Source organism: Myxine glutinosa, chromosome 9 (genome assembly GCF_964187855.1).
Source record: "Myxine glutinosa chromosome 9, kmMyxGlut1.1, whole genome shotgun sequence".
Taxonomy (NCBI): domain Eukaryota; kingdom Metazoa; phylum Chordata; class Myxini; order Myxiniformes; family Myxinidae; genus Myxine; species Myxine glutinosa.
Genome location: NC_136269.1, coordinates 121,791,580 through 121,807,155, shown reverse-complemented (window position 1 = coordinate 121,807,155; position 15,576 = coordinate 121,791,580). Strand labels below are relative to the sequence as shown.

The following is a 15,576-nucleotide window of genomic DNA, read 5'->3' as shown; positions in this document are numbered from 1 at the left end:
GAGCCTAGACTTAGTATACAAAAAATATTTATTTTTTTTGTTATTCGTGCCTGTTGTTTGTGTTCTTATAACGTCCTTAAAATAGTAAGTTTCCTACTTGGAATGATTTTTTAATTTTGTTTGACTGCCAGACAGACCTGAAAAATTATCTGAAAACTTCTCTCTGTGCACGTGCGATCGGGCCAAAGTTCAGAGCCAAAGTACTGCTAAACTGCAGCTTTGTTTTTCCAATTCATGTTCCAATGAGTGTTCAAAATATAACATTCAATTGAAATCAAGTTGTTTCTCGATCATAAACTGATGTTTGCAGACAGACAGCAGTGAACCAATTCCTTAATCCCGCTTTTCGCACTTAGTGTGCGCGGGGTAATATTGGCAGCAGGTCATGGCAGCAGCAGGTCAAGTTGGCAGCAGCAGGTCAAAACAGCAGGTCATGGGCTGTAATAATACAGGTCAAAAGGCAATAATATTATTATTATCGTAGATTTCAGCATTAGCCGAAAAAAAAAACTCACGAGACAGCATAAAATACAGGAATTTATTCTCTGCACACTTTACAATGAAATAAGTACAGTATGCACTCTCTCCAGCAGTTATACATGATGTACAATTACAGCCAAACTAACAGATAATGATTTGGCCTCACATGAAACAAATAATTGCCCCTTTTTACAAACACGACAACAATGCGGATGCATGAACCAAGAAAAAAATATATAATAAAAACGAATGATTAGCCAGGTGATTCCGCTTGAGGGATTACATTCCAGGTATGTGGTGGTAGTGGAAGGATTGCTCGTTGAATTCAGCAAAGCTGGTTAACCGAGAAAGCAGGAAAATTATCGCGGTGACCTCTTAATGACGATACCATGATCTACAAGGAATGGTACATTTAACATCGATCGATCAATGCTCAGTCAAAGCAAGGGAGTATGAAAGTAAGAACATCTACTTTAATATCAAATTAAAACCACAGTACTATCAAATGCTACTTGCTTCAACAATTCTTCATGTCACTTATATATGTATTTGTTTTGTGTCTATTTAGTACATACACATGGCGAGTCGGGGAATTAATGGCAGTGCGTACGGGGGTGAGGAGGGCTTGTAGGGAGGGAGAGGGTGATCAAAATTTCTGCCATAATTGCATATGTAATAAATAGATTGACCTTTAGACACTGTCCTCAGATGAATTGGTAACTTGCCTCGAAGTTCAATACAAGAAAAATGTCTAATCGTGGCAAAGGGTCACGGCTCGGACGTGGCAATCCACAGAACATGGATTATAGCGAGAAAAGTAGGAAGCGGATTTCCACGGTTTCTCCTGTATGATATGCTGGTTATACCAGCACTGGCATCAGTGTGGAACTGCCCATAGAGGCCCAACTGAATACTATAGCTAGTATGACCATCGACCATCTATTAGTCAGATGTTGATACATCTGTTTATACCAACGCATCAAACTAGCTCCGACGTGACCGGTTCACTTGTGTATCTTATTGATCCGATTGTAAATGAACATAACAAACTGCAATGTATGAAAACAATTTCAATGGAGAGACAACATAACATTCCAGAGCACTTGCCCGTCAATGGTGCTCAGAAAAACACATTCGCTTACATACAAGCCAACAGATGCCCAATGACCACCGGTGCAGGGCCCCCTTGGAGCATCTGCTGGCCTGTATCCAGCTAGTAGGTTAGGGTAGGAATTTGTAATTAGCTCAAGATGCCTGCGTAACTCGCCTACCCTTCGCAAAGGACACCTGGTCGAACGTCCGTTCGAGGGACGAAGAAGAAGGACATGCAAAGCAAAGAAGAACCACTGACAACCAAACGGAAGTACCAACTTCAAGTGCTGGTTATGGTTTTTGCCAAGTAACATTGGTGATTAGAAACGGCGATCTGTAATGTGCAAACGAGCAGCCACGTCATGAACAATTCCGAACTGAACGCTTTGTACGGATCAATCTCCATCCGAGATCCCAAAGCTCGTTGGCATGATCCCAATACATGGTGTCCCTTGAACATGTACCCATCTTCATATATTGACTACAACAAGGCAGCATAGACAACGTTACAGGTGAAACGTACATGCTTTGAGCAACGTTTGATGTTTTGTGGTTTACTCAACATGTCCGCCTTCTCTTTCCATGGATTGGCCATGGTGGACTCATTGCTTTCCTTCCAAGATCCCCAGAACTGACATCCTGAGTTGTTTTTTTTTTGTGGGATTTCATTTTAAAGACGAGACGTCCAAATCGGTTCATCAATGCTGTTCGTGGCATATCCTGTGCCGTCTGCATTTACATTATTGACAATTTCATTCAACGTTCAAAGGTGGGTGCGAATGCGTGGAGGAAGGTGGAGGGAGTAATGGCAGACAGAAAGATATCAAGGAGATTGAAAGGGAAGGTTCTTAGGTCGTGTGTAACGTCAGTCTACCTTTACGGCCCAGAGATGGTAGCACTGACAGAGAGACGACAACAGAGGCTGCAGGTTTCCGAGAACACTTGGGTCAGGAGGATTGTGGGAGTGAAGAGGGTGGATAGAAGGAGAATGGATGAACTGAGGGAGGAGATTTGTGTGCAGATGAGCTCGGCGGGGAGATTGGTGAAATGCCGGCTGAGATGGGCTGGATACTTGGTGCGGATGCGGAAGAGAGAATGACAAAGAGAGTAGATAGGTTGAGGGAACAAGGTAGGAGGACAAGAGGTAGACTGCAGTTGAGATGGGAAGATTGTTTGAAGAGGGATGTAAGTAAAGTGTGGGTGGTTGGAGAGTGGAGAGAGTTGGCTGAGGACAGAGGGAAGTGGAGGAGTATTGTGGTGAGGGCATCAGCTTGGTGCCATTGGATCTCACGCCTTATAAAGGGAAGAGGAGGAGAAGAAGAAGCAAGTCTCCAAAAGTGTATTTAAAGAGAAGGTGAACATGTTGAGTACTCAATAAAACGTCAAACATTACTGAAACTGTTCCATGTTGAACTGGAAAATTGTGTATGCTTGTTGTATTCATTAAATAAAAAATGAACACGGCACATATTTAAAGGACACCGCACAAAACAACACTAAGGTGCCTTAAAGTTTAGTCATTACATACTGCCAATAAATCTTTCCCTCCTGTCAAATAAAAACTCTGATTATACCAAAGGAGGGCAGGATGATGGAAACCAATTGCCGAAAGATCTGGGTAAGTTCCTATGGCGGCCATTGGAAAATGCAAACTACTACCCCCCCCCCCCCCCCCCTCCCTCTTCCCCAGGTGAAATAATGGATCGCTTTATCGATGCGATTTGCGAAAGATGATGGGAATAGAGCCTGTGATTGGTGCTGTGAAGAGGAACAGGTTGAGATGGTTTGGTCATGTGTTGAGGAAGGATTAAAGTGACTGGTTGAGGAGAGTGATGGAAATGAATGTAGAAGGAAGTAGAGGACGGGGAAGACCGAGAAAGACTTGGCTAAAGATGGTGGAAGAAGAAATGCGTTAACAAGGGGGTTAACAAGGAGAGATGCAGAAAATAGGGCAAAATGGAGAACATTGTCATGGGGACCGCAAGGCTAACCCCCGCTCTTGCAGGGAAATGGCCTTAAAATGCATGTTGTTGTTGTTGTTGTTGTTGTTGTTGTTAATCGATGCGGTGCATAAATGAACTTGCAAAAAAATTAAATAAACCTCTCACAAAATTCAACGAAGAAGAAGAAGAGTAATTAAAGATGGCGAGTCAGTGTAATTACTTGACCGTGACACTGGAATTTCATTGCAAGCCCTACTTGCTGCGCTTCTGTATCTTATACAGTATGACGTGTTTTGTGCAAAGCATGGATATTTAAATGATATTTAAATATTTCCAGTTTTAAAAGAATACATTTTCAGGTGTCCTTGATGCTAACATGTTAAAAAGTTTTTACTATCCCTTTATTATTATTATGATTAGTATTATCCATATTTGATCAGTGCTGCGAACATGGCAGTGTTGTTTGCAGTGCAGGCTTTGGCGATACGCTCGTTACACAATGTGATATTAAATCTACGTCTTATTTTGTGGTTAATGCTGGAGACCTTCAGGAGTTTGTAGGAACAAAGATGGCATTAAACCCCAACCTGCCAGCCCTCCCTCCTGACATATAAATAACTTTCAAAGCAAATCAGTATTTATATTAGTGCACAGCCAATCACAGCTCAAGAAGAACAATGATCATCATTTAGGCATCTTATGCCACGTGACACTCAAAACGTGTGCGTTAAACTCCAAAAAGGGATAAAATGGTATAGCGTGGCTACATCTTGCAATGCATATGATTTCTCCAACACCGAGACCCCCAAAGGGCAGTGGAAACGTTCGTAACGAGTTCCGGGCTGCTCCTGAGAGCCGAGTGTCGGGTTCTAAGTGTTGTACAGCAAATAAAGTGCGAAGTTTATCGTTTCCGTCTGCTCATGGCCATGGAAGTGATCTGCGCTATTCGAGCATGTTGTGCTATTTTTGTCCAAAAAGTCAAAAAAGAATAGAGCGTTTAAGCAGCGAGAGTATTTGCGAGAACCCCTTGCACCTAAAGAGGAGATAACACCCGCAGCAGTGTCGGCAGACACTCTCCAACAGAAGTTTGTAAATGAAGGAGAGCATCTGGGACAACCGGTGTTGTTTCTGCTGCAAACTGCTGAGGCCAAGAGGTCCCAACAAGTTGTCGAACAAAATTGTCTCTCAAAGTATTTCACGATGTCGACTCATTGATCTAGGGGGGCCATCTATCCATTATGATTGTCTCCAATCATCCCCCGCTTCTCTAGCTTTTCTAACGCCATCACTAACCGGACTCGGTGGCGTAATGGTCAGAGCGTGCACTCTGAGTCTGGAAGGTCGGTGGCTCAAACCCTGGCTGAGTCATACCAAAGTCTTTAAAAGAAAAGGATAGTATGTGCTTCTTCCTTGCTTGATGCTCAGCATTTAAGAGGATAGAGCATGGACAAACAATGCTGGGAAGGCAATGCCAAATCCACCTATAGTATAACCCTTCTCAAAAACCGCTTCGGCAGCACCACCGCTCTGTAAAGAGTACGGTACATCAAAAACAAATAAAAAAATGTCATCACTGATATCAGTGACTATTCGTATTGCCACCAGGCAATCATATCCTTGATTGGCACCACAAAATATCCCATAAATCTTCAGGGGTAACTATATTCCAATCAAACAAAAGTTCTTTGTTCCATAACAATTCGCCGAGCACAGTATGTTCTACCATAAATTTCTTGATATTCCGCGGTGAAATTCAAGGACATTTATAGGATCGAGTCCTATGTTTCCATCTTTGATGATATGGTGAAGATTTCGCAGCAGCATAATTTTGCAAGTTGAAGGACCCTAAACAGATGCAAAGGTTCCTCACGTGTGAAGACCAGGGGGTCACAAGTCTCCTTTGTGGGCACTCAAGAAGCTCCTCATATTGTCCAACAGAGCATCCATCTGCTCCTGAAGATGAGATTACAAAACTACCATGAGCTCCATTCCTTCACACGGAAAGAAAATTATCAAAACGAGAAAGATTCAAAGCAATTGTGATCAAGTAAGTGATACACTTTCTCATCATAAGTCCAGTATCACCTTTACACGACGTGAGATAGTCACCTTATCATAACGATACATAAGCTTCAGCTTCTCGTTGGGACTCTTATAGGTCCCAAGGTGAGTCAGACTGCACTCCAGGCAGAACACCACGTTTTCACTCTCCTCCACAACCTTCCAGCACATCACACAATACAAAAAAAATGAGGAACAACAAATATGAGGATGCTGGGATTGAATTTCAGGCATGAGGCTAGGAAATGCTGCATGTCGAGGATATTACTGGTGACCTCAATGAGATTTATTTGATGCTCACACAGGCATAAAGAAAGCAGATGGGTGAAGCTTTTGCACTATGTACATGAGGCATGAGGCCTGGCGAATGAATGATGCCTCCTAAACGTTCAACATGATAGAAAACAACAAAGATGTCATACCATGGAAAGATAGCAGAGCTGCTGGCAAGTCTGACAACGACGCTCGGATGCCTCGATGGGAAGCCATTTCCGTGGTCTCTTCCGCACTTCAGTGACACTTGGGTGGAGGTTGTCGTGGCAACCATAGCGCGCCGAGGACTGCAGCCCACCAGCAAAAAGCTGTTTCCGAAGAAGAACCTCTCTATCCCTGAAAAAAGGGAAGATTGCTTACAAAGAAATACAGAGGTGGATGCAGAAAAGAAAAATCTGTCTATCTAGCCTGTGATTCATTTTCATCACAATGCCAAAGCACAACATTTCATATGTTGACAAGAATTATATCCATCCACATGTGAAGAAGTGAGACAACAGCTCACAATAGATGAATGAATAAGCAGACAACCATTCATTACCTCTGTCACCTTGTGTTTTCACCCCTGTTTGTCTGTCTGTGAGCAGGATATCTCAAAATTTATTGACAGATATGGACGAAACTTGGTGGAGAGGTTGGGTTTTAAAATTATTATTATTTGTATGCAGCCTGCGGCTGCCTGGCTGTATAATTATCTGGGGGCGTGGCTGTGCCTCTGATGCAATGCCCCCTTACCGGTTAGCTGGTACACATTTTGCCGACCTTGGAAGGACGACAGGCCGAGTCGACCCACCTGATGTTAATTCAATGGCATGACAGGGGCTTGGACTCAAGACCCTCGGATATTAAGCCAGCCACCTTAACCATTAAGGCAACGCTAGGTTGGACAGGTTCTGTGTGACAAGGACGAATTTATTAGATTTTGGTGAAGATCCAGATCCAGATCCATGAATTCCCTAAATGATTCTTCACTATTGAGAGATGGGGCCAAAAACGATATATAGCACGATATATAGCATGTTATGATAACGAAGCTTATGTAAACGATATATAGCACTTTTGGTTTGAATTTCCTGTAACTTGTAATTATTTAATCGTGTTCTGCTCCTCGTGTGCGGCCTTGTAGTTGTACCCCCGTCGGTGTTTGTTATCTTAATCGTGTTTTGCTTGGCTCTTAGTTTTTTTCCCTTCTACCCCGAACATAATACTCTGTCTAACGTTCTAAATCCCCACCTCCCCCCCCCCCCCCACCCCCAAAAACCCACACAAACAAAAAAAAAACGAAAAACATTTATTTTCCTTTCTCCACGTGTACTGTTGACTCATCCTGTATTTTCTGTCCAGGTGTGCTGTTCGCCCCGCCCCCATTAACTCCTTGCCATCCACCGTTTGCCCTTCACGTGACTCGTGGTGGTCCCTCTCGGCTCTCCCCCCGTTGGTATTTTTGTGCACATAAGATTGTTCACGGTTCTGTTTAAATATTATTTAAATATGTATAACCTTTCCCCTTCAGTGTTTTACTCAGTGGTATTTTACAACACGCTGTTTTTCTTCCTATTTAAAAGGCTTTTCTCAATTTCCTCTCCAACTCATTCCACCTCAAAAAAAAGAAATTCAATATCTTATACGTCTCCCTCACCACATGGTCTAAATTCACATTCATTCCATCCCTCCTCCATCATTCTGAACCGGATTGCTAACTTGAAAATCACAACAAACCCAATTTGTTTTCAATGTTCGTCTTTCATTAATCATCCACTTTCTAAACTCCCCTCTTGCCCCTCCCATCCAAATCCCTCCCCTTGCACCTACACTCCTAAACTCCCCCCTTGCCCCGCCACTCTTAAACTCCCCCCCTGCCCCTCCACTCCTGAACTCCCCCCTTTCCCTTCCACTCCTGAACTCCCCCCTTGCCCTTCCCCTCCTAAACTCCCCCCTCACTCCTCCCCTTCAAAACTCCCCCCCAACCCCTCCCATTCAAATCTCCCCCCATACCATTCCTCTCCAATTCTCCCTCCTCCCCCCTCCTCCTCAAAGCTGCCTCCTCCCCACTTCGTCTCCCTTCTATCTCATACCTCCACCCCCCCCCCAACCTTCTTCTTTCCTCTGCCCCCCCTCAAACAACCCCTCACTGTGCCTCATCCCTTCACCTTCAAACCTTTCATCCTCCTCATCCTTCCCTTTCTTGGAACTCTTCTGCAATCGCTGACACACTAACAACTGCTCTCCCTACCTCCCCCTCTCATCCTTCATCTTACCCTACTCCTCCCCTCCCCTGTCCTGCACCCGATGCTCCCCCTCTCTCTTCATTAACAGTATGGACCTCAAACATCCGGGGCCTTCGCTCAAACCTGACTGATCTCTCCATACAGGTTGCTTCTGACAATCCAGACTTGATCTGCTTAACAGAGACTTTCCTCCTTCAAGATGTCTCTGATTCCTTAATATCTCTTCCTGGTTACTCCCTCCTCCGGTATGATAGACCTGAGCCTCGGCCTGGTGGTGGGGTGGCTATCTTTATCAAAAACTCTCTTCCTCACTCTCCTTGCACTGCCCTCTCTCCTCTTCACCCCCAGGAGTACCTCTGGCTACGGCTTCCTCTCCGCTCCCACCTTTTGTTCATATGTGTTCTGTACCGTCCCCCAAACAGTGATGACTCCATCTACATTTCACTGTCCGACAACATGGACCAACTTCTATCCACTCATCCCAACTCTCTCTTCCTCATATGTGGTGACTTCAATTGTCATCATGCCACCTGGTTGGGTGTGGGTTCCTCTCTCACCAGTCATGGCACCTCAGCAAAGGACTTCTGTGATTCACTGGGATTGACACAATCTGTCAATTTCCCGACCCGGATCTCAGCCAATGGAGTATCTTCTCTTCTAGACTTGGTTATGACTAACTTCCCTGCTAATGTCTGCTGCTCTTCTTCTGCTCCAATCGGTTCTTCTGATCATGTGCTTGTCAAAGTGGACATCTCTCTGGCCATTCTCAGAGAGCCTCCTCAGCGTCGACGAGTCTGGCATTTCACTCAGGCCGACTGGGACGGTCTTCAAGCAGCCATCATTCGTCTGGATTGGTCTCCCATCTCCACTGCCTCCGACATCAATTCTTCCTGGGAATTCTTCCAAAGCAAACTGATCTCTCTCATGCACAGATTTATCCCATCTCGCCTTCAGTTGTCTTACCCTTCCTCCCGTCCATGGTACACTGAATCTTGTGGTGAGGCAGTTGCCCTGAAACAACTTGCCTTTGCCTCTTGGAAGGCTAATCCAACTGAAGGAAATCTCAGTTCCTTCCACCAAGCTCGGAACAAGTGTGTGTCTACCCTCAGGAGTGCCAGGAAGCACTATCTCTCCTCACTCAAGAATGAACTCTCAAACCTGTCTCCTTCCTCCAAATCCTGGTGGCGTCTGGTCAAATCCGTTTCTGGTGATTGTTCCCCCTCCATCCCCTCCCTTACCTCAAATGGCCACACAGTTGACATCGCACGTGACAAAGCCGAATGCCTCAACTCTGTGTTTGCCTCAAAATCCTTAGTCCCAAACCCATCTCTCTCTGTTCCCACCTTTCCCAGTCGAACCAAACTGCTCCTGGACTCTGTGACCTTCTCTCCTGACAAGGTGGAGGAGTTTTTGTCAAACCTCGACTCTGATTCTGCAACTGGACCAGATGGCATCAGCCCACGGGTCCTAAAATCCTGCTCTGCCGCTCTATCTCACCCTCTCTCTGTTCTTTTCACCCTATCTTTTGCTCAAGGTCATCTGCCAGCATCCTGGAAATCAGCAAACATTACCGCTTTACACAAAAAAGGTGCAAAAACAGATCCTTGCAACTACAGACCAATCAGCCTGCTCCCAATTATCAGCAAAGTCATGGAATCCATCATTGCTTCGGATATGAAATCTTTCCTCTTCTCCAATGGCTTGATCTCTGATCATCAATTTGGTTTCAGACCAGGTCACTCTACTCTGGACATGCTGCTTCTGCTGTCTCAACAATGGATGGAGGTCCTCAATGCCAAACAGGAAATCAGAGCTGTCTCCCTTGACATATCACGTGCCTTCGATACGGTCTGGCACCCAGCTCTGCTCACCAAACTCTCCTCCTATGGTATCCATGGAAATCTCCATGCATGGCTTGCGGACTTCCTCTCTGGTCGTAGTCAACGTGTGGCCCTGAATGGATTTCTCTCATCTCCCCTTCCCGTTCAGGCTGGAGTTCCCCAAGGCAGTGTGCTGGGCCCTGTGCTTTTTCTGGTCTTTATCAATGATCTCTCCGACTCTCTGGAAAATCCTCTGTATCTCTTTGCTGATGACTCCACTCTCTGCCGCTCCATTCCTCTTCCCTCAGATCGGCAGTCTGCAGCCTCCTCACTCTCTGAAGACCTGGACAAAATCACAGACTGGTCAAACATGTGGAACATGTCTTTCAATCCTGACAAATCTCACACTCTTACTATGTCTCTCCGAAAAGATCGACTGGACAACCCTCCCATCTACTTTCTCAACAATCCTCTCCAAGAAGTTCTGTCGCTCAAGCTTTTGGGTCTCACCATCTGCCATGATCTTTCTTGGGAAAACCACATTTCCAAGCTGGCCTCCAAAGCCAGTCGCCGACTGGGCATCCTCTGTCGTGCGAAGTCCTTCCTAGGCACACCTGAGCTCCTCACCACATACAAGGCTTTCATCCGCAGCTCAATGGAATACTGTTCTCCCCTATGGGCTGGTGCTCCTGCCTCACACCTGGCTCGGCTTCACGCTGTTGAATCCAAAGCTTTCAGAATCATTGGAATCTCCCGCGATGAAGCTATCTCTGAGGGCCTTTCACTCACTCACCGCAGGCAGGTAGGTGGTCTTTCTGTCTTCTACCGACTCCTCTCCGGCCTTGCTCCCCCAGCTCTCTCTGTGCTCTGTCCCCCAAATATTCCTACAGGTCGCACAAGATCTGCCAGCCACCCTCTGATGGTTAAACTGCCGAAATCTCGGCTCTCTGCTCACCTTCACTCTTTCATTCCTCTTTTCTCCCGCCTCTGGAACAAACTCCCACACTCACTTCAATCACACTCCTCCCTCCAGGTCTTCAAAACAGCTGTTCACCACCATCTCTTATCTTCCCCCATCCAAAACCTTGATCTTTTCTACCCCCACTAATTCACCCCAGATCCACCTTGTTTGAAATTCCAACTTCTTTCCTGGAAGTCTTGGCAGTGTCCATATGTTTTATACCTCTCCCACACCCCCCCCCCCCCCACTTCCCATGCCTCCCCCCCAAAGCCCTCTCCCTCCCACAGTTCTCTCGATGTCTCCATGTCTCTCGGTCCCTGCTCTCAAATGTTGTGTTTGTGTCCTTCCCCCTCTCTCCCCATCTTGTCTACCGCTCCCGATGTTATTTGTTTTGTGTGTCTGTTTGTCTTTCTGTGTGATTAATGTTCGCTCTTTCACGAGCCTCGATTTTGTATACAAAAAAAAAAAAAAAAAAAGATCTCAAAACGTTGTGCATGGATTATAACAAAACTTGGTGGACAGGTTGGGTGTGTGGCAAGGACGAATTTATTACATTATGGTGAAGATCGGAGTCCATAACTGGATAAGAGATTTAAAAAAAATTCAAGTGATTCTTCACTATTGAGAGATAGGGCCAAACCGATATACAGAATGACATCTCAAACAGTTATGGTTGGATTCAGACAAAACCTGGTGGATGATTTGGTTAGGTGACTATAACAAACTGAATGGATTTTGGGTAAGGTATCGATGCAGACCAGTGGGCTACAAAACGTAAACTGTTCAGCCTGGTGGATGTACGCACTCTACCAAGTGCTGTTCTAGTGTTTTTGTGTTTAAGGATAAGGAAAGAACAAATGCATATGTTAAGAGGACGATTGCTTAAGTCTCAATGCAATGCCAACGATGTCTTAAGCGACTCAGAGACAGGCTCATTTGCCAGGTGTGTGGATGGAGAGTTGCATACCTCAGCTGCTCGATCAGGGCCTCCACTTGTGCCAATGCTGGCAGATTTCCATCATCAAGTTCACCAAGTGCTGTGAGATAAAGCAGCTTGTCCATGGGGAAGGCACTAGGAGCACGTAGCCTACGAACCTCCTGATCAAAAGAGAGCATAATGACCTCAGGACTGCATCAGTGTTTGCACAAGTACATTCTGGCATAAGCTGAGACAGAAATGTGAACCGAGACATATGTGTGAACAAAAGCACCCAAAGGCATAGATAATGTGAATCGAACCACATGAAGTTTTAACTGAAGCACAAAGAGCTTATAACGAAGAACAATGTATATAACACCGGAGAATAATCTTCCTTCACATTTCAGACATTCATTGCTAGCTGGAAGCTTCAACTCTTAGGCTTTGCACCACACCTTGGCAGCCTGGTAGCCAGTCGGGAGCCAGCTGGCAGGGCCATAGGGGATGGCTTCTGAAACGCAATATCCACAAGATACACTTGCTGTAAATGCACCGGGGAAAGTGACGAGGAACTGCCCGCTTTGCTGCACTGTCCGGTACACCAGCACCCCTGCACGATGAAGAGCACTCGGGGACACCTGAGCAACAAGTGATGGCGAGGAACAGGGAAACTGACTTAGCCCATCAATGTCTCGTTTCAGGGTGGGCCATATAATTATTTCGTTTCTCAAACAGCCTTCAGTCAAAATTTAATTGATAAAGCTACTTTTGTATTCGAAGTTTTTTTGTACTTTTAGACCAACTACATTAATAACCATACCCATACACACTCGATCCTTCCTGTTTATTCTTCTTGCTCACATACCACCGTACCTCTCTGCTCGTTTTCTCCACCTCCAGTTCACTTTCTCTCCCACCAGCACTCTGCACTCCACTCTGCCCATCCCTCTACCCCCCCCCCCCTCTTCCCCCCTTAACACACATGGGTCCCCTCACCTCCACATGCAAACTGTACAACAATCTAAGCTCCAACAGGAGCCGAATAATCAAACCATGCTAGTCTGTAAGAGTTCCAGGCCTGTGAGATCTTGTCCAACTTCCTGGAGCAGAGACTTTACTACCTCCTCCAATCGTTGCTGCTGGCTGGCTGGTACAATGTACCTGCATGCATGGCACACACAAACACACACAAGCATTGTAGGGGAGGGTGTGGTACATTAACATGTGGGGAACACCGACACAGGACATGGTATTCAACTTTGAACCAAATTGGACCCTTCAATCTTCTGTTATCTCTGTTAAATATTCCTTCAATCCATCAAAAATCCATAAAACTACAGAAAAGTCAAACACAGTCTCAAGCAGCTGGAAATTATCTCTGCAGGATGTGGAAAAAGCAGTTAAGACACATGAATGGAGTTCGTTGATCGCACACTGCAGCAGTTATCAAGATCGGCAGACAAATAATAAGATCGAGAGACGATAAAAGTGCTTTTGATCGATAAATGTTCGCCTCGGTGCTGCTGGATGCACTGAGCTTGCCAAACAAGTTGCGTTTCTTGTTCCTTCCTCAATTGATATGCAGAACGAGCAGTGACCTCATGATGGGACTGGGAGCAAACTGCCCCCAGTCACTTAGCCAACCTGTGGGTTTGCCTATGGTCATTGTCGTGTATTTCTCCAGTGTGTCATGTTTGTCGAGTGGATGGTTAAGGGAAACAGTTAGGTTGAACGGATTATTGTGGGCGCGGGAGAATCATAACTATATAATATGTATCTGAATCTGGATAATAATCCCAGCGTGGGTAAAAAGCACGATCATGAGAAATTGTTTTCATTATCTCATCGGAGGTTTTATAAAACTACTGCCGGATCACGCACGCCACTGCTCAGGCTTCCATCCTGTTTCAAAGGTCGATCCGGACAGAGTTACAGATTCTCATTAGAGTTGTCTGTACACCGAAAAGCAAAGTAAAGATCAATTCAGCTTTCTCGGCAGATGGCACATAGTCATTGCGACGTTCGTCGCCAAGTTGGTGATATCATGCAGGTGGAGGATTTGACTTCGAGACCACCCCCGGTCAACCGTAATATTGCTTTGTCAGGATTGGAATTGAGACACTGGTCCGAATCCGACGACCATAACAATACTATACCACACCTTACCTTGGAAATGGCTTCCTGCTACATATCAAAGTTGAATGGCAGACACATATACATATCATGCCCACTAGAAATGGGGGTGTAAATGGAGTAAAAGAAAACCAAGGGAAGAAGAGAAGGGAAAGGAGGAAGATAAAGGGAAGCTGGGGAGGAAGGGAATGAAGGAAAAGGAGGCGGGGAGGAGGTAGTGCGTAAACGGAGTGGGTGAATGATTATGATGGGTTATGAGGGTATAGCAGCGGGAATAATTCTATCTTTTGCGTATGTACTAAGTAGATGGTTCTTAAAACAAAGCTAAGATTTAAAAGAAAATTGAGAAAAAACCAGTTTATTTTGAACAATTCAAAATACGAGCAGAACCCTCACCAAATGTTGTCTGCCCCTGTGTGCATGTAGTCAATGCAGGGCAGGTGGAATGGATTACGAGACCATATGGATGTGGAGAAGATCATACGGATGTTCAGCCAAGGTACGGTAACACCTGAGGAAAATGGGTGCAGAGTCATAAGATTTGTAAGAACTGCCGACACCATGAACAAATTACAAATTCCTGCAGGAGCACTGCATCAACGGCAAAGCCGTGCTTTCATGACGTAACCATCCGGCAAGATTTATGATTCAATCCCAGTTGAACAAGAGGGAGAAATGCTTTGCAATACATGTCCCCTATTTACATATTTGCAATACATATTTCTAAGTCCAAAAAGGGCAAAACTGAAAAATTGACGAAACGCCCTGAAACTCGAACTTGTTCTGTAATCTGATTAGTCTAGTAGGAAGACTAGGTCCCCCTGCACCCCCCGGAGATATACTTCTAATCAGTGTTTCTAGATTGGAAAAAATGTGTAGAAAATGACTAGCTATGGCCCCAAGCTGAAAAAATGTCCCACATACCATTTTTATGCAAATTACTGCTGCAAATTTTATGCAAAATTATGCAAATTTTATGCAAATTTTTGATGAGGAGTAGAGTTGAGGGGTCTTTGAGGGCTTCATCGAGGTGCTCTCGGTTGCAAGACTGGGTCATTCTGAGAAGCACAGCAGGGTCAGAGATCATGATGTTCTCCTCCTCAGTGAATCTCTCCATCAACAGCCTCTCCATTGCCTCACACACTGTTTTGAGGCAAAAGAGGGACTTTGCGTAGGCCTTTCCACTGAGAACACCTTTGAGAGATCCACTTGTTACTAGTTGTGCCTCAAAGAGAATCTCTGCATATCCAGAACCACGCATCTTGTGTCCAGTGAGCATCCCGATGTAGTTCATGGATGTGTGGAAGGGTCCAATCGTTACTACATGACTAGCAAATTCATTTGGCCAGCGCCAGATGATGGGAAGGGCTTTCATGCAGACACCCAGATCAAATGTATTCAGGACCCATCTCTGACCCACCTCAGCAGTTGCTGCCTCGGAACGCTTCAGTAGCTCACGAACAACTGCGTTGTCTGTGATCGGTCTGTGCCTGGTGCCTGCATGGCATGGCAATGGCCTGCAGCCTGTGCCTGGGCTAGGGGGTTTCACCTCTGCAACTGGTTCTCCCCCACCCAGCAAATCAACAGTCGACTACTGCACGCCTATCCACCAACCGATCACAGACAACGCAGTTGTTCGTGAGCTACTGAAGCGTTCCGAGGCAGC

At 45.3% G+C, this 15,576-nt stretch overlaps 1 protein-coding gene across 4 annotated transcripts in view; it reads right to left on the bottom strand.

The window, feature by feature from the left end:
- Positions 1-524: 524 nt before the first annotated feature.
- Positions 525-15,576, bottom strand: part of LOC137434994 (protein Jumonji) — a 61,070-nt gene continuing 46,018 nt past the window's right edge. For all 4 annotated transcript variants that reach the window (XM_068128304.2, XM_068128303.2, XM_068128307.2 and 1 more), the window contains 7 exons: positions 14,307-14,421; positions 12,830-12,938; positions 12,233-12,415; positions 11,826-11,956; positions 5,999-6,185; positions 5,625-5,735; positions 525-5,468 (listed from right to left, as the gene is read on the bottom strand). In XM_068128304.2, the coding sequence (XP_067984405.2) occupies positions 5,403-5,468; positions 5,625-5,735; positions 5,999-6,185; positions 11,826-11,956; positions 12,233-12,415; positions 12,830-12,938; positions 14,307-14,421 (902 nt within the window). In that variant the 3' untranslated portion in view covers positions 525-5,402. The remainder of the gene's footprint in view (positions 5,469-5,624; positions 5,736-5,998; positions 6,186-11,825; positions 11,957-12,232; positions 12,416-12,829; positions 12,939-14,306; positions 14,422-15,576) is intronic.